The sequence below is a fragment of the Pseudonaja textilis genome, chromosome Z (genome assembly GCF_049901715.1).
Source record: "Pseudonaja textilis isolate UNSWEBS1 chromosome Z, rPseTex1.2, whole genome shotgun sequence".
NCBI lineage: Eukaryota > Metazoa > Chordata > Lepidosauria > Squamata > Elapidae > Pseudonaja > Pseudonaja textilis.
The window spans coordinates 59,133,261-59,152,509 of NC_142008.1; the positions used below are offsets into that span (position 1 = coordinate 59,133,261).

The 19,249-nt window shown below is 35.7% G+C and overlaps 1 protein-coding gene across 2 annotated transcripts in view; it reads right to left on the bottom strand.

Moving 5' to 3' along the window:
* MYRIP (myosin VIIA and Rab interacting protein) overlaps positions 1 to 19,249 on the bottom strand; it is a 233,614-nt gene that overhangs the window by 127,393 nt on the left and 86,972 nt on the right. For both annotated transcript variants that reach the window (XM_087917080.1, XM_087917079.1), the window contains exon 2: positions 975 to 1,196. In XM_087917080.1, coding sequence (XP_087773206.1) covers positions 975 to 1,192 — 218 coding nt within the window. In that variant the 5' untranslated portion in view covers positions 1,193 to 1,196. The remainder of the gene's footprint in view (positions 1 to 974; positions 1,197 to 19,249) is intronic.

Consider the following 19,249-nt stretch of genomic DNA (forward strand, 5'->3'; position numbering starts at 1 on the left):
AATAGCGCTTATGAAAATGTGACAAAGAATCATATGGAGATGATGGGTTTGTTCAAAGATAAAGATATGAGTGTCCAGTGTTGCAGTATTCACAACTTCTGGAGGCAAATTGTTCTATTGATTAATTGTTCTAACTGTAGGGAAATTTCTCCTTAGTTCTAGGTTGCTTCTCTCCACCCATTGCTTCTTGTCCTGCCCTCAGGTGCTTTGGAGAATAGCTTGATTCCCTCTTCTTTCTGCAGCCCCTAAGATATTGGAACACTGCTATCATTTTACCTCTAGTCCTTTTCGTCAAACTAGACATATGCAATTCCAGCAACTGTTCTTTATGTTTCAACCTCCAATCCCCTAATCATCTTTGTTGTTCTTCTCTGCATTCTTTCTAGAGTGTCAACTTCTTTTTTACATCATGGCGACCAAAATTGGATGCAGTATTCCACGCGTGGTTTTCAAGGCATTAAAATGGTATTAACACTGCATGTGATCTTGATTCTATCCCTCTGTTTATACAGCCTAGAACTTGACTTTTTTGGCAGCTGTAGCACACTGCTGGATCATATTTAAATGACTGTCCATTAGGACTCCAAGATCCTTCTCACAGTTACTACTATTGAGCAAGGTACCACATATACTGTACCTGTGCATTTTGTTTTCTTGCCTAAATTAGAACCTTACTTTTTTTACCATTGAATTCCATTTTGTTAGATAGAGCCCAGTGTTGAAGTCTGTCAAGACACAGAGTTATCATCTCATCAAACCATCTTGAAAATAAAACACAATTAAATAAACAATTTCCTTCATGAAGAAAGCAAAATCTTCTGAATAATTTATATGATTTTCCAAAGAATCAATAACCAACAGTGCCATAAGAAATTTCTGGAATACTGAATGCATCTTTTCATGTGACATTAGACTTAATGGCTTAATAGTGGGAAAAAGAAGTCAGAAGGCATCATGTCACAATAAAAACTCACCTAGCTTGCTGACACATGTTGCAGAGCCAAGCTTTCTCTTTTCTCTGATAAGAACTGCAGCTCTTGCAGATGTTGTATTTGCAGTCTTGACACCGTCGTTTAGGATTGATGAGAAAAGTAAATGGGGAGCAGCAACGCATGCAACAATGCTCATTAAATCTCCCGTGTTTAGAAAGGATGCTGCACTTATTTCCCTCTTCATCAAGCTTCTGTTTCATTTCACTGGAATCCCAAAAGAAAGAAAATAAAAACAGAATTGACATAACACTATATTTAAAGAGTAGTATCACTTTATTACCAGGACATACTTCAACAAAATAAAATGATTTATTTGTAATTGTAGAGACAATTACATCAGCAGAACTGATAGGTGTTTGTCTTTCAGAATAAAGGCGCATCTTCTGAAATGGGTCCAGACAGCCTTGTGTAATCCAACAAGAGCAGCAAACCATGGCCATAAAATGCCTTCTTCAGCCATTGAGAGATACTTACTACATACGCACCACCAGGTGGATCCAAACTCTGTGTTTAAAGTTTTACTGCACCACAAGAACTCTCATTTCCTGTGTTTTGCTGAGGCTGTTGCCATTAATCACTTATGCGTGCAGAAGCAGCTTTATGTCAATCTATGCCTCCCATGGGTGTAAGACTTGTTATTAGTTGTTTTTATGTCAATCTGCACCTCCTATGGGCATAAGGCTTGTCATTGGTTGCTTTTTTGCATACATTATAGGCTTAATTAATGTTCTTGATAGATTTTATATTTGAGGCTGATTTTCAACTGTGTTATTATCATGTAGGTACTGATGAATCAATATGAAATGGTTGCATCTACCTCTGTTCATCTTTTGACTATATTGTTTAAAATAAAATGACGTTTTCTCCACTAGCTTTTCCCAGAATAGGCCTATGCCTACTTCTCACCTCTTCAATACTGTTCTGTCCTAGGTTTCCCCCAAAAGTACTAAGCAAACTCTGTGTCCCGGCAAAACCTCTTTTATTAAATGAATGTGAATTTATTGCATTCACATTCAGCCAACATCCAGGCAAACAGTCTTGCAAAGGTATAATTATTAGCTCAGACCTTATCTATCTTAAAGCTGCCCGGTAAATATTTCCACATGCAGTACTGACAGGGAAGAGTCTCTAGGTTACATAGACAGATCTTCATGAGGCAGGAACGAACAAATTCTTTCCTGCAAAAGCCTCCTCTCCTTTTGCTCTTCTTTTAATCCTTATGGGAGGGGCCATTCATCATCCACCTTACTCCCATGTCAACCCTGAGTTCCTAATTGTTACTTCCTTTGGGCAGTCTGTGCATGTGCAGGCTGGGAACTGGTTCCAGAAGTTCCCCTGCCTCACTGCTGTCCAAGCCTGAAGGCAGCTGATGACTGCCAGCCTGCCCTGGCTCCATCTCTGCCTCTGACGCAGAGCCCTCGTCCAAGCCTTCCTCAGCCTTCAGGACTGGCCCCAACCTCCTCGCTATCTGACTCTGCTGCCAGCTCCATCAGCTGCTGGTGAGCCACAACAAATACTAATTTCTTAAATTTCTATTTCTAATTTCCAAGAAAAGTGTAATTTATTAATTTTGTTTATCTTTTGTGCATATTTATTCCTATAATATAGAGCGTTACAATTTAATGTTATCAACTTTCATTCTTTCTTCATTCTGAGATATAAAATCAAATTATATCATTTCCCCTTCCACTAATTTTTAAATAGAAACTAGACATTGTACCTACTAGTAGGAGGCCAACATGTATTTAGACAGTTCTGAAAGGAAAAGGATATGGTGTCAGGGCAAGGTGTGTGTATGTGTGTGTAATTAAGTTCATCTTGTTCAATATTAAAATCTGTTTGTCAAGATCGAACCGTTTTGCTTCTTTCATATCTAATGCTTTTCAACCTGCCAATAAACTGGGGAAATGGAATATGGAGAATGTATGCAATGATCATGACAGCATGGAGCCAGCAAGGTCACCACTGCTGGTGCTTGAGAAAGGGATAGATCATTCTCATAACAAAAGATAATCTCATGGTTGGACAATGTGATTGTTGAGGTATTCCCTGTTAGGAGAATGAGTGCACTCAGGGAAACATAGTGAGAGTGGTGATGAATAACACACAACCAGCACACAGATACACTGATTAGTAAAATGTAAGTTTTACTTCCTATAAACGAGTAAACAAAGTCCAACAAATGGTCCAAATCATACCCGGTTAAAACAGTTAGTTTTCAAAATAATCAGTCCAGGGATAATCCAAAAACAAAGTCCTTTTCTTAACCAGTATCATAAACAAAGTTCAGTAAATGGACTTTGCAAATAGTTGCAGGACTCACAGCAATTGAAGCAGAATGACGATCAGGCAAAAGGCAAAAGGAAAGCAAAGGAAATGCAAAGAAGAACAAACCAGGTTTCTGGCTCCATCTTATGGCCATTGGGGGAACCTCGGCCAATCACAATTAAAACATTCTCTTAAAGATATAACAGTATTAAATGACTGGGAGTTCCAGTTTGCAGGGCTTTGGCGGCAGGCAGGAATCTGCGATCGTGCATGGTTTCTGCCTGGGCTCGCCGCTGGAGCGCCATGAGCCAGCTGGCTTCAGGGCTAAGCCACCCCGTAGAGGTGGTGAAGAGGGGGGAGATCCCAGCAGGGTCGAGGAAAACCGCATCTTTCCTCCTCAGCTGGCCAAATTCCCTTTCCCAAAGGCGGTAAGAGCGGCGGTCAGAAATGGCCGCCTCAAAGAAGCGCTCATCCGGAAAAGAAAGTGCAGGAGGAAGTTAAGAAGTGAAAGTTTTGGCTGACCGGGATAAGAAGCAACAACTAAGGTATCCTGGAATTTAAATTTTATAAAAGATACATCGCTCCCAAAGAAGACACAGAAGCAGCGAATGAAAGTGAAAAGGGAAAGTTTTTTTTCCTTCACTCTCCTTCCTTACGTTGACAGCGAAGAGAGATGAATGAGAAATCAGAAAAATCTGCTTTGGCACTAATAGGTAAATGCCAAGGGGACAATAAAGATTTCTGAACACTAAAATTTTTTCTTTTCCTATAAGTGGGAAGGGAGAGGAAAAGAATAAGGGCAGGATTTGGAAGGAGGAGTCTGCCTGGAATTCAAAAGAATCTAAAGTTAAATCTTAATAAGACTTGATAAGACTTCTAAAAGATACATTTTAACTGGAACTTTGCAACTAAATAGTAACCCCAGGAAGAGAAAGTGAAAAAAGAAGAAAGTGTTAAAAGAAACAGCTTGTGTGTATTTGGATTGCTTGGTGACTTTGGGACTTCTGGAAATTATATTTGAATGACTAAAAACAATTGGGTGGTTGTTTAAAAAAAATTCTACAATGGCATCACTTGTGGATGAACTGCAAATGGAATTTAAAAAATATAAAGAAGAGGAACAAGAAGGGAAGGGCTCTTTTGGCTCCGTTTTTCAATTCTTAGAAATGATGATCTGTACCTATGAGAAACTACAAGAAAAGACTGCGCAACAAGAAGATTGGGACAAAGAAGAAGCCATCTTTAATGAACAAGTAACTTTACCTGGGGAAGAAAGGGGAAAGAGGGGAAAGAGAATGGAGAATTTAAGATCTAAAAAAACAGCCAAAAAAGGGAAAAATAATATGAAAAGTGGATATAATGTTAGAAAGCAACAGAAAAGGGGAATACAGAAGAGGGAAATGGAGGTGGAGAGACAATGGGGTAAAAGGGGAGAGAGAAGAAACAAGGGAGGAAGGAAGGGAAGAGAAGTTACAAAGGTTTGGAGCAAGATGTAAAAAAACAGGACTTATTCAAAGATAATGGGTGAAAATTTAACTGAAAAAGCGATTCTGCAAAGGTACATAAGATTGTATTGTTATATTTGTATTAGAAATAATGTTAGAAAAGTGGAAACAACATATGATTAAAAAGTGGGGGGGGGGAGTAACCATGGAAAGTTTATAAATGTTCCTATAGAAGTATGATACCTATTTGAAAAGTAATGTGTAAAATATTTAAGATTTAAATGAATATTAATATTAACAATAGAATTGAATTGGTATGGATTGTTGTTTTAATTATATTATATATTCATATTTTTTCTTTTTTTTTAAATATAGTGTATAGTTTTAGAATGTACCAAGCAGAATCTGAATGGAAGTTATGTATTATATTAAGAGTTACAATTTTAGGGGAAAGATATAAAGGCGTCATACTCCAATCAGTGATTAAAGGAGAAATTTTGTTTAATGAGAAAAGATAATAGAGAGCTGAAACAGGACAGACAAAGAATACAAATATAATGACCTGAATTGAGATGAAATAAATAAAATAAAATTAAGAAAGTTAAAAGAGGGGAGAAGCTATATAGAAAATGTAGAATAGTAATAAGATATGGAATAGTATATAAAAATGAGCATGAACTTGAATTTGTGTCTGTACAAAGAGATGTAACCCGGGATCAAGCTGCTTTCAAAAAAGATGTTTTATGTTTTTATGTTTTGTTTGTTTATGTTTGTTTTTAAAAAACAATAAAATTTTCAAAACAAAAAAAAACAGTATTAAATGACTATCCTGGTTTATATATTGCCAACCCAACTGTTAGCTGACTGTCATTCCTAACATTCTCCCCTTTGGGTAGGACAATATATAAAACCTTACAGTTTAAGTTCATATAAAGTCAAAACAGTTATCATATTATATCTCAGTTGTCTTCATGACAAGCCATATTGGTCTTCATGAGAGTAAGATTATAAAACCTTCTTCAGTCTTTCACCCAATATTGCAATAAAAAGTGTATAATTATTTAATATTGAAACTGGTCTATAGTTGTTTTAAAGTTTATAATTACAGGTAGTCCTTGACTTACAACCATTCGAAGTTACCACATCTGACTTATGATTGTTTTTTACACTTACAACCATTGCAGCATCTCCATGGTCATGTGATCAAAATTCAGAAACTTGGCAACTGACTCATATTTATGTTGCAGTGTCCTGGGGTTATGTGATCATCTTTTATAATCTTCTGACAAGCAAAGTCAATGGGGTAAGTAGATTCACTTAACAATGAGTTTAACACCTGCAGTGATTCACTTAAAAACTATGAAAAGAACGATCGTAAAATGGGACAAAACTCACTTAAAAAATATCTCACCTAGCAACAGAAACTTTAGGCACAATTATGGTTACAAGTTGAGGATTACCTGTATTATTTCATGCAATTGATCTATAGCTTTTTTTTTATCAAGGCATCTTGACCCTCTTTTGGTAATAATGCAATGCTGTCTCTTCTAAATTAGATGAATCTTTGCTCCCTGTAATGCACTTTTTATTATAGTGTATTTTAAATGGCTATAGGAATTGGTTTTCAAAACATTTATAGTATTGACTTGTATGATCATCTATATCTGAAGCTTTGGTTACTTTCATTTTTTAAATAGTTTCTGATGTTTATCTGGTTAATTCATAAGTTGTCTCTTAATTGTGAGAATTTAAGTAAATGTCTTTATGATAATCACCTAGTTCCTGTTTCTTATAAAAATTGGGATAAAAGCTATGAAGACTTTTTAATAAGATCATTACCTGTTATTACATCATGTTCTTGAGACTGTTCTTTCCCTTCTCTTCCTTTCCCTTTTCTAATTTGTATTCCAGCCTTCTCCTTAATTTATTTGCAAATTCAAAATGCTTCAGTTTAGTTTCTATTTATTTGAATGTTATCATAGACAAGTTAGTATAATAATTTGATTTGATGTACAATTTTAGAATCCATTGGAGTCTTTTGCAATTCAATTTCTTTATTTCAAACTTCATCCAGGATCTTTTGCATTGTTTCCTGAGATTTGTTTCCTCTAAACAGTTATACTATGTAAAGTAATCATGATTACTTTAGTAGCATCTCCAACAGTCATTAAATTTATCCCTTTGTTAAAATTATCAAAATATTTAATTTCTTTTTGCACTCTTTTCAAATGTCTCCTTTTTATTCTAATCTATATTTATACTGCATCCATAAATCTACTAATACAAAATTCTTCATCATTTTGAAGAAAATCTTTGATAGTTTATCCTCAGAGTGTTTGATCCCATTAATGTATTTTAAAAAATATTTTATCATTATTTAGGTTATATTTATATTGTACAAGATGACTCCATTAATCTTTTTTACATCAGGATTAGATTAACAGAGCTGGAAGGGACCTTGTAGGTCATCTAATCCAACCTCCTGCCCAAGCAGGAGACCCTACACCATTTCTGACAAATGGTAGTCCAATCTCTTCTTGAAAGTCTCAAGTGATGAAGCTCCCACAACTTCCAAATGCAAGCTGTTCCATTGGTTGATTGTTCTCACTGTCAGAAAATTTCTCCTTATTTCCAGGTTGAATCTCTCCTTATTCAGTTTCCATCCATTATTCCTTGTCTGGCCTATAGGTGCTTTAGAAAATAGCTGGGCCCCTTCCTCTCTGTGGTAGTCCCTCAAATATTGGAAGACCGCTATCATGTCTCCCCTGGTCCTGCTCTTCACTAGACTAGCCAAACCCAGGTCCTGTAACCATTCTTCATATGATTTAGTCTCCAGTCCCCGAATCATCCTGGTTGCTCTTCTCTGTACTTTTTCTAGAGTCTCAACATTTTTTTTATAGTGCGGTGACCAAAACTGGGTGCAGTACTCTAAGCGTTATTAAGTCTTTATAGAGTGGTATTAGTATCTCACTTGATCTTGATTGTATACCTCTGTTAATACAACTTAGGTTTTCATTGGCCCTTTTTGGCTGCCGCTGCACAGTGCTGGCTTAAATTTAGCTGATTGTCCACTAAGACTCCAAGATCCCTCTCACAGTTACTGCTATTAAGCCTGGTTTCACCTAGTTTATATGTGTACTTCTGGTTTTTCTTGCCTAGGTGTAGGACTTTACTTTTCTCTACATTGAATTTCATTTTGTTAGAAAGGGCCCAGTGTTTCAGTCTGTTAAGATCCATCTGGATCTTGAGCCTATCTTCTTGGGTGTTAGCTATTCATGCCAGTTTAGTATCACCTGCAAATTTGGTAAGTTCCCCTTCTATTCCCTCATCTAAATCATTTATGAAGATATTGAAGAGTACTGGGCCTAAGATGGAAACTTGTGGCATCCCACTGCTCACTTCCTTCCATGCAGACTTAGACCCATTAAGGATTACTCATTGAGTACGGTTTGTCAGCCAGTTGCAAATCCATCTGGTAGTGAGTCTATCTATCCCACTTTTTTTCCAGCTTCCCAAGAAGTAAGTTGTGGTCTACTTTATCAAATGCCTTGCTAAAGTCTAAGTATTTTATGTCCACAGTATTTTGCTGGTCTATTAATTTAGTCACTATGTTGAAAAATGAAATAAGATTGGTTTGGCATGATCTATTTTTAATAAACCTGTGCTGACTGCTAGTTATTATTTTACTTGTTTTTAGATGTTGGCAGATCTGGTTTTTTATTATCTTTGCCAGTATTTTCCCAGGTATTGATTTTAGGCTGATTGGTCTGTAGTTTCCAGGGTCTGTTTTTTCCCCCTTTTTTGAAGATGGGAACCACATTAGCTCTTTTCCGGTCCTCTGGTAGTTCCCCATTGCTCCAGGACTTTTGAAAGATGTGGTGCAGTAGTTCTGAGATGACTTCTGCCAGCTCCTTTAGAACTCTGGGGTGTAATCCATTAGGTTCTGGTCATTTGTGTTCATCGAGATCAAACAGGTGTTCTCTTACTATTTTTGTTGCTTATTTTAATTTTTATTCTAGTCTGTCTTTTACAGTTACGTTTTTGGAAGGTTGGGCTATAGTTTCTTTGTGCATGAAGACTGATGCAAAGAATGATTTAAGTAACTCTGCTTTCTCTCTGTTGCCTGTTACTTCCTTGCCATCTTCTCTCTTTAGTGGAACAACTGTTTTCTTGATTTTTTTTTCTTGTTATTTATATGTTGGAAGAAACATTTTTTATTATCTTTGACTTTTGTTGCAAGTCTTTGTTCATTCTGAGCCTTTGCTTTCCTGACTTCATCTTTGAAGATTCTGGTTATCTGCTGATATTCTGCCTTAGTTGTGTGTCCCTCTTTCCATTTTTTGTCCTTGTCATTTTTGTCTTTCAATTTGTCAGAAATATCTTTGTGTAGCCATTCTGGTTTCTTGTTGGATTTCTTGTTTTTCTTTCTCAGTGGCATTGTGCTGGTCTGGGCTTTTATGATCATACTTTTTAGAGTGTCCCAAAGATTCTTGAGTCGTTTTCCCCTGGGGGATTTTCTTCCAATAAACCTTTCCCAAGTTCTTGACTTTGTGAAAATCAGCTCCTTTAAAATCTAGGAATCTGGTATCATTATGTTCTATTGCTTGTGTTGTGTTATGTTGAATTCTAGTGTGACATGTTCGGTCACTCAACCCAAGGTTCCTGCAGTTTCAACCCCCTCTATAATTTCTTCTCTGTTTGTAAATATCCAGTATTGCTGTCCCTCTAGTTCCCTCCTCTATCTTTTGGACAACCAAGTTGTCAGCTAGGTTGGTTAGGAACCTATCTGATTTCTCACTTGGTGCAGAATTAGTTTTCCAATTGATATCCAGGTAATTGAAGTCCCCCATTACTATCTATTGTAGTGTGTTTCCTACATATATTTGTTAGTTGGTTGGCAAAAAGGACTTCTATTTTTTTTCTGTTTGATTGGGAGACCTATAGTATACACCTATTGCATTGTCATACTTTTTCTCTTTTATATTGACCCATATACATTCTATAAGGTTTTCGTGTTTGGTTTCATGCATTTTTCTAGCAATATAGTAGTCTTTTACATACCGTGCAACTCCACCTCCTCTTTTATGGAGTCTGAGTTTTTTTTAACAGTTTGTATCCTTCTATCAGTATGTTCCAAACATGGGATACATCCCACCAAGTTTCTATTATTCCAACTATATCATATCTGCCTTCATGTATTAGTAGTTCGAGTTCACCCTGTTTATTCCCCAGACTTTACACATTTGTATATAGATACTTGAGGTTTTTATATCTGATGCTGGGTATGGTTCCTATGTCTCTTATTTGGTGTTTCAGTTTTCCTTCCTTCCCATCCCTCTTTACTTAATTATTTGACTTGCTTTCTAGGTGTTTTTGCTTGGAATTAGGTCATGGAGATTCTAAAGATTGGTCACCCTCCCCCCTTAATTTCAGTTTAAAGCCCTCCTGATAAGTTGAGCCAGTCATTTTCTGAAAACATTCTTCCCAATCTTTGTGAGGTGCAACTCATCCTTGCCAAAAGCCCATCATGGAGATAGCACAGACCATGATCCAGGAATGCAAAGTTTTTTGGGTGTCACCAACCCTTTAGCTAATAGCTTACTTCTAGAATTCTTGGTTCTCCTACTGGATGTTGTCCTTTTGTTGGCAATACAGATGAAAAAACTACTTGTGATTCTATCGGTTCTGACCAGTTCTATAGAACCCCTTGTTAACTTTCTAAACAGTTCAGAGAACTGGTAGTTAGAAGCAATCTCCTTTTTGTTTTCCACCCTTATTACATTCTTGCCAGTACGCCCAGACTTCCTGTCTCTGGAGCTTCTGGGGCTTGACTTTTTTTAAAGGGGAAGAGTTGTTTTAAGGTTTTTACACTGCTGTTGGGAGGAAATACTTCCCTAGACAATCAGCACTTTGAAGAAATAATTGAATAATGAAGCAGAGCTGTCAGAAAGAAGCTTTTAATGACAGGGAACTAAGATGAGTAACATTCAGCAAGGCTTCTTGGCTAGCTAGAAAGATTGACATTCAAACATGAGTTTACATACTCTTTTAGTTTTGGTCTAAAACTGGTTTTTGGTGAAGGTTAATTCTGTGCTTGGTGACATTTAATCCTGTGTTTATTGATGGGATAATTTTCTCTATTCATCTTCAACAAGCAACAGCTACTATTGTGATTTAATAATTTGTATTGTGTTTGAATTTTTTTCTGCCTCATGGTTTCTTTTTCTATTTGAGGAGGGGGTCTTCCTTCACTGCTTTAGTGGTATCTGGCACTGTCCTTTTCGGGGTGTACTTCCAAGAGGCAGGATTCAAGCTTGGCACTGATTTTTTACTGCCTTTCCTGGGGGGCATGTGACCTTTCCTTAAATCTGGATGATTTCCTTAGGATATCTTGTGAGATGAGTGAGACCAGCTGGTATCTTTAAATGGTGCAAATTGAGTTAAGGATTGCTTCTCCTGGGTGTGCTCTTTCTGAGCTTAAATGACCTCTCTGCTAAAGCATTTCACTTTATGAGCAAGAGTTGCCTGCTGATAGTTATCACTGCATTTTAACTATTTTAATTCCTCAAGGTGCTCTGGCACCCTGCCTGATTTATAACTCTGGCTTGCGGGTATTTTTAATCTAATGACTGGTATTTAGGACAGCTTTTTGCAAGCAAAGAAGTTTTTTGTATTTTTGTACAGGTAATCCTTGACTTACAACAGTTCATTTAGTGACCATTCAAAGTTACAATGGCACTGAAAAAAGTGACTTATGACCATTTTTCACACTTATGACTGTTGCAGCATCCCCACTGTCATGAGAGGCCAGGCAAGGAGAAGCATCCCTTGACATGAGTGATGTTAAGTTGGCCACACCCAACTAGTCACATGACCAAGCCACACCCACCAACTAAATCACACCCACAGAACCGGTTGTTAAAAAAAATTTGAATACCACCCCTGCTTGTACACCTAAGTCCCTGACTTTCTTGCCTAGCTGCTCATAATCATTCAATACTGTTTTCTTTTTTAAAAAGTAAACTTTATTGAATTTTATTACATTAAAAACATAAAAAATATATAATTCAAAACAGCTGTTTGTGGTGCTTATCATGTAACAATCATCTGTGTGATATTTACAAATATTAATTTGTGCATAATTATATTCTTATTCTATCTATAAACTATATTTAATAATTACTTATCCTTAATCTGTCTCCAATCTATCCAGATAGATGGATAGATCAATATTGTTTTCAAGTCCTTTTTTTGTGTCATTCATCCCTACATGTAGTAATAGAACGGGGTAATAGTCTGTGAGTTTTATGATTTCGGTTAGGTTCTCAGCTACATCTTTTATTTTTATTTTTTTTATTTTAAAACAAAACTTTATTAAAGTTTAAGATATTAAAAAAATTACAAAAAGCAAAATGTTAAAAAGATTTACAAAAGTTTCTATAATAGAATTTATGTCGACATGTTTCCATATCATTCCTTGGCAGTACATTGAATACAATATATATGCATAGAATTTGACAGTTTTTTAAACATTGTCTGTATTGATTTTCAGTTCTTAATTAAGGTTAATAAACAAAACTATATCGTCTTTTAAGATCACTGATTTGCATACACAGAAAAGGGAAGATAACTGACATTTAATATATGGATGCATATCTAAAGGGAACATCAGGGGTATTTATAGTCTATATGCTGTAATTTAATATTCCGCGGGTATAGTGGAAGAGAGGAGTTACATTTCTATCATTCATTACATATTTCTACACATTTCTACAATAAATGTAAATAATTATAAATCCTAATCTGGATGTCCATCTAGTTCTTATTTTTCCCTAGCAGTTCCTCAGATTCTACTATGTCTCCCTCATTCTATCTGTTTGCTTGTATGCCAGTTTTATTTCTCTTGTTTCTTCCTTTTTAAATTCCTTTTGTGATCTTTTTATTGAACTTTGCTGTCTAACAATTGATACCAAATGTTCCAAATTAAATAGTATTCTGAGTCCTCCTTTTCCTTTAATTTCAGTGTGAGCCTATCCATCTCTGCACATTCTAAGATTTTGTAGATTATAACGTTATTAGATGGTGTGGTGGACATTTTCCAAGTCTGTGCCAATGCAATTCATGCCGCCGTTAGTATATGTATAATCAAATATCTAATTTTGGGAGAATACTTTTCTTTGATGATTCCCAGGAGAAACAATTCCGGCTTCCACTCCAACCTGCAATGTGTTATTTTCTCCAGCCAAGTTTTTATCTTTATCCAATAAATATTTTTTTTATTTCTGGGCATAGCCACCAGATGTGGAAAAAAGGTACCTTATGTTCTTTTGCATTTCCAAAAATTCAGGTTTTATTTAGGGTACATTTTTGCGAGTCTGGAGGGTGCTAGATGCCATCTGTAAACATTTTATATAAATTTTCTTTGTAGGCAACTGACTTTGTTGTAGAGAGGTTTTTTTTTTTTTTGCCATACTTCTTCCCAGTCATCCAATTCTATACTGCGTCCAAAATTTTTTGTCCAAGCTAGCATTGGTCCTTTTACAACTTCCTCCTCTAGGTCAAAGTTTAGTAAATAATTATATGATGATATCATTGATGGTATCATTTTTTGTTTTGGTCCCAATAATAATTTGTCCAATTGAATTGTTTTTATTTCAAATCCAAATTCTTTTTTATATCTCATCTGTATTTGGAGATATGACCACCAGTCTATAGATATTCCTTCCATTTCTAGTTCTTGGGCTGCCTTGAGCCTCCCCTGATTATCCAAAATTTGGTAGTATTTAAGTTTTTTACTGATATCCATGGTATTTGGGTGAAACATAGTGGATAACCAACCTGGAATTTTGATATAATGATTCTTCCTGGTTTCCTCCCAGGTTTTGATCAACGAGTTTCGTAAGATGTGTCTACAAAAGTAAGAATGATTCCTATTCCTGGGGTCTCATATGAAGGCATGCCACCCTATTTGCAGGTCGTATCCTTCTAATATTAGCAATGTCTTATTCTCCAATTTAATCCAATCCTTAATCCATATTAAAGACACTGCTTTATAGTAATTTTCCCAAATTGGGAGTCCAAAGCCACCTCTGCTTTTGCTAGCCTGCAGATAAATGAATTTAATTCTTGCCTTTTTCCCTGCCCATACAAATTTCATAGTCATTTTGTTTAGATCTTTGAATATTTTTTTTACCTAATTTAATTGGAATAGTTTGGAACAGATGTAATAATTTAGATAGGATATTCATTTTAATTGTGGCTATTTTCCCTAAGAACAAAATCTATAGTTTATTCCATTTTTCCAGGTCTTTCCCTATTTGTTGTATCATTTTTATATAATTATCTTTTTTTAAGGCTGAGCATCTCACTCTTAACCAAATGCCTAGATATTTGACTTTTTTAACAATTTGGAGACCTGTTGCTTCTTCTAATTCCCTTTTATCTTTTACTGTTTAAATTTTTAACTAGCATTTTAGTTTTATCTTTATTAATTTTGATGCCTGTTATTTCACCTATTTTCCCTATTTCCTGTAGTAATATCAGGCCAGATTCTAGTGGGTCTTCAATAACAAATGCCATGTCATCAGCAAAGGCCTGTAGTTTATATTCTTCCTTTTTAATTTGTGTTCCTTTTATTCCCTTATTTCATCTAATTCTTCTCAGTAAAGTTTCTAATAAGATGAAAAGCAGAGGTGACAATGGACATCCCTGCCTAACTCCTTTCATTATTTTAAATGGTTTTGTTATTTCCCCATTTACTAATATATTTGTTTTCTATATGGAATAAATTGTTTATATCATTTTCTCAAATCTTTCTCCAAATTTCATCAATTTAATCTGTTGTATTATAAACTTCCAATTAACATTGTCAAATGCTTTTTGTACATCCAGGAAGACAAGGGCTACTTGGGTCCCTGGATGCATTTCATGGTATTCTAATATATTGATTATTATTCTAGTATTATTTCTAATTTGTCTTGCTGGGAGGAATCCATTTTGATTGGGGTGTATTCTAGTGTTTAATATTTTCTTCAGCCTATCTGCCATTATGCTCATAAAAATGTTGTAATTGGCATTTAAGAGAGATATCGGTCTGTAGTTTTTAATTTGATTAGCCTCTGAGTCCTCCTTTGGAATTAATGTAACATAGGCCTCCTTCCACGAGTCTGGTATCTTAGCTTCCAACAATACCTCATTGCAAACTTCCAGGAATATTCCTTCTGTTAATTCCTGTTTTTTTTTGTAAAGTTAACCTGGGAAACCATCTGGGCTTGGGGTTTTACTATTTTTTTGTCTTTTAATTGCTTCCTTTAGTTTAATTAGTGTTATTATCTTATTTAATATTTCCTTTTCTTCTTCCATTAATAGGTATAATTGTTCTTCTTTCAGGTATTCATCTATTTTCCTTGTTTCTATTGTTTCCTGACTATATAGATTTTCAAAGTATTCCCTCGCAATTTCTTTTTTCTTTTCTGTATTGGTTTCCTCAATTCCATTCTTATCTAATAATTGGTGTATGATTCTTCTCTCATTTTCTTTTTTAAGTTTATAGGTCAGCCATCTACCAGGTTTATTTGTGTGCTCAAATAATTTTGCTTTGTATATTGTAAACTCCTTGCTAAATCTTCCTGTTCTAGAATGTTCAATTCGTGCTTTGTTAATGCCAAATTATTTCTAGTTTGTTCTTCCTCTGGGTCTTTTTATAATTTATCTTCTAATCTTTTTATCTACCCTATTAATGTATTATAGTTTCCCCATTTTTCTTTCCCCATTTCTTTTTGCCGTATAGACTATTGTTATTCCTCTCAAGTATGCCATCATTGTAACCCATAGGTTTTGCAATGAGGTGTGTTGTTTTTTATTGTTTTTAAAGAATAGTTCCAATTCTTCTGAAATTTTTTGAAGATATTCTTTTTCTTTTAAGGTTTGTGAATTTAATGTCCATCTACCTCTTTTCCTCGCTTGTCCTTTCCATGTTATTTTAAGTGGATTATGGTCTGCCCAGGTATTTGGCATTATTTCTATTTTCCCAATGTCTTTGAGTAAGTCTCCATTTATGTTAGGAATGTAAGCTACTTAACAGCTATTTGGGTTGGACAATATATAAACCAGGATAGACATTTTAATACTGTATCTTTAAGAGAATCCTAAAAGTGTAATTGGGTGTGGTTTCTCAAACGGCCATAAGATGGAGCCAGAAACCTGGATTGTCTTAGTCTCAGAAGAGAGTGTATCTCAGTGAGTCTCTCTGTTTTCCTTCTGTTGGAGAATATTGCCGTTCCTCCATTTTTCCAATAGACTGTTATTCTTGGATTTGATGTAAGTCTGATACTGAACTGTTTTTGACACTAGACTTTGTTATTGGATTATCCCTGGACTGAAAACTGACTGATTTAACTTGTGAATGACTTTGGACTGTGTTTGAACTTTGCTTAAACGTTCCTGGAAGTAAAAACCTTACATTTACTGTACAGTGCATCTGTGTGCTGTGTGTGTATTATTCAAACACTTCTCTTAAATACGTTTCCCTGTATGCGCTCATTCTCCTAATGGGGAATTACCTCAACACTGGTTATGGGTCCAGGCCATACCAGGCTCAGATAAATGAGAGTTAGTGTGAATACACAGTATTGTATACAGACAGTTGTTTACTGTTTAATTGTGGGTTACTATCCTGATAAAGATGGCACAAGACACTTCAACAAATCTATCACTGATAACCTGGTTGGATGGAACAAACTATGTTTCCTGGTCTATGAAGTGCAGTCTACTTCTGCGTAGAGAAGGGTTGTGGAATGTAGTTCAAGACCCACCGGATGTAAATGCTTGGGATCCAGCTAATGAGGATGATGCCAAGAAGCTTGCTGACTTTAAACAGAACAACGAACGAGCTCTTTGGAGAATTGGATTAACACTGAGTGACCAGCAGCTAGTCCATATTTGTGGAGAAGAGTCTGCTGCTAAGTGTTGGGAGAATTTGAAGAGGATTTATGTTCGTGACAGTGTAGGTGCACACATACATCTTACACGTAAACTGTTTAGAGCACATCTTCTGAGTAAAATTGAAACCCTGTACTTTAGTTATTGATAATGGGACTCAGTTTGTAAACAAAGGATTCCAAGCTATGTTGAAATTGGCTGGTGTTGAGCATAAACATTCTGCACCTTACAGACCACAACATAACTCATTTGTAGAACAAAGAGGGCAAACATTATAAGCTATGGCTTGCACTATGTTTTCTGATTTAGGTTTGCCTGAAACACTGTGGGGTGAAGCCATAATGTGTAGTAATCATGTTTTAAACAATGTAGTTAATACAACACCTGGTGAATTGCCATTCACTCATTGGCATGGCAGAAAACCAAATTTAAGTTACCTACACACATTTGGAGCCCCAGCTTGGGTGCATATTCCCTCATAAGTAAGAATGAAAGGGCAACAGAGAGCTAAGAAGTTATTTTTTGTGGGTTATGAGGCCAACCAGAGTTCGTTTAGATTTTGGGATCAAGGTACAGCTCATGTTTATTGTAGTGCTAATGCAAAATTTCTTGAGCACCTTGGGTGGGATAGACTGGAACAGGAATCCAGCAATAATATCACTATTGACACCCAAATAGTCCCTAAAGATAAAATAAGTAAACCACAAATAGCCATTAAAAAGGAAGGACAGGAGGAAGTAGGAGAACAGGGACAGGAGGAGGTAGAAGAACAGGAGCAGGTGGCACAGGAAAGTCCACCAGTTAGCCCTGTATTACCAAGATGTTCAACCCGAGTAACACGACCACCTGATAGATATCAGGCTAGTGTTGTATGCCAAGTGAATACAGTTCCAAGTAATTATTGTGAACTAAAATTATATCCTGCTAAGGATCAGGCTGCTTGGCAGGTAGCAATGGATAAGGAACTGGAATCATTAAAAAGACTGGAGGTATATGAAAAGGTTACGTTGCCACCAGGTAAACATGCCATAGGGTGTAAATGGATTTATAAACTGAAGATAGGTGTAGATGGGACTGTTGCCCATAAAGCCAGATTAGTAGCACAAGGGTTCAATCAAACAGCAAATGACTATGATGAGGTATATGCACCTCGTCTGAAGGCTACTACATTAAGGGCAGCATTAGTGTGGGCAGCTAAGGAGAAATACATTATAAATCATTTGGATGTAGAGACGGCATATCTGCATGCACCATTGCAACACACTATATATTTAAAGAAACCTTTAGGTCTCAAAAATGATAATACAACTGATTGCTGGAAATTGAAAAAGAGTCTATGGTTTGAAGCAATCAGGATATGAGTGAAACCAATGTATAGTTAAAGAATTAACTAAGATAGGTTTTGTAGCTGGCATGGCTGATCCATGTTTGTTCAAAAAAGAAAGCAATGGTGTAATTTCATTGTTGCTATTATTTACTGATGACATAGCATTAATCACTAAAACTGAGCAAGAAGTTACTGAGATTATTTCACTATTGGAAAAGAAATTTAAGATAAAACAGTTAGGAGAAATCATACAATATTTTGGTTTAAAGATAGATAGAACTAGGGGAGGATACAAAATCTCACAAGCAGATAAAATTAACCAATTACTAAAAAGTTTTAAAATGGAACTTTGTAAACCGGCTAAAACATCAATGAGCCAGGAGTTTAGCCATAGTGATGTTCAAAGTCCTATTTTTGATAAGAATATTTATCAGTCCTTGATTGGTAGTTTATCTTATCTCAGTAATTGGTCAAGGCCAGATATTGCATACAGTGTTAATCAATTAACGAGATTTAACGCTGAGCCAACTGAAAGGCACTGGCAAGCTGCTAAGCGTGTGTTAAGATATCTGAAACAAACAATGCACAACACATTGTATTTGGAGCCTAAAGATGAACTGAGTTTAACTGCGTATGCTGATGCAAGTTTTGCTACAGACATAAATACACAAAAATCTACATCGGGTAGATTTCCCATTATTGGGAAAAGTGTTGATTGGATGGAGATCTATTAGACAGAAACATCTAAGTTTGTCAACAATGGAGGCTGAATTCTCATGTTTGTCTTTACTATGTACAGATTTAGTTTTGTATAAGCAACTATTAATTGATATGGGAATTGATGTAAAAGATTCTATTGTTTACAAAGATAACCAATCAGCAATACAGATGGCTTCAAATATTGCTGTTAAAACAAGAATGAAACACACAGATTTAAGATATTTAAATGTGAGACCATGTGTGCAAAGTAAGATGATTAAGCTAGAATACTGTATGTCAGAAAACAATATAGCAGATCATTTTACAAAGGCCCAAGGCTCTGTAAAGCATAAGGCTTGCTGTGAGGATTATGGACTTAGAATGTAAGGTTGTATATATTTTCTTACCCAAAAGGGGAGAATGTTAGGAATGTAAGTCACTTAACAGCTATTTGGGTGGACAATATATAAACCAGGATAGACATTTTAATACTGTATCTTTAAGAGAATCCTAAAAGTGAAATTGGGTGTGGTTTCTCAAATGGCCATAAGATGGAGCCAGAAACCTGGGTTGTTTAA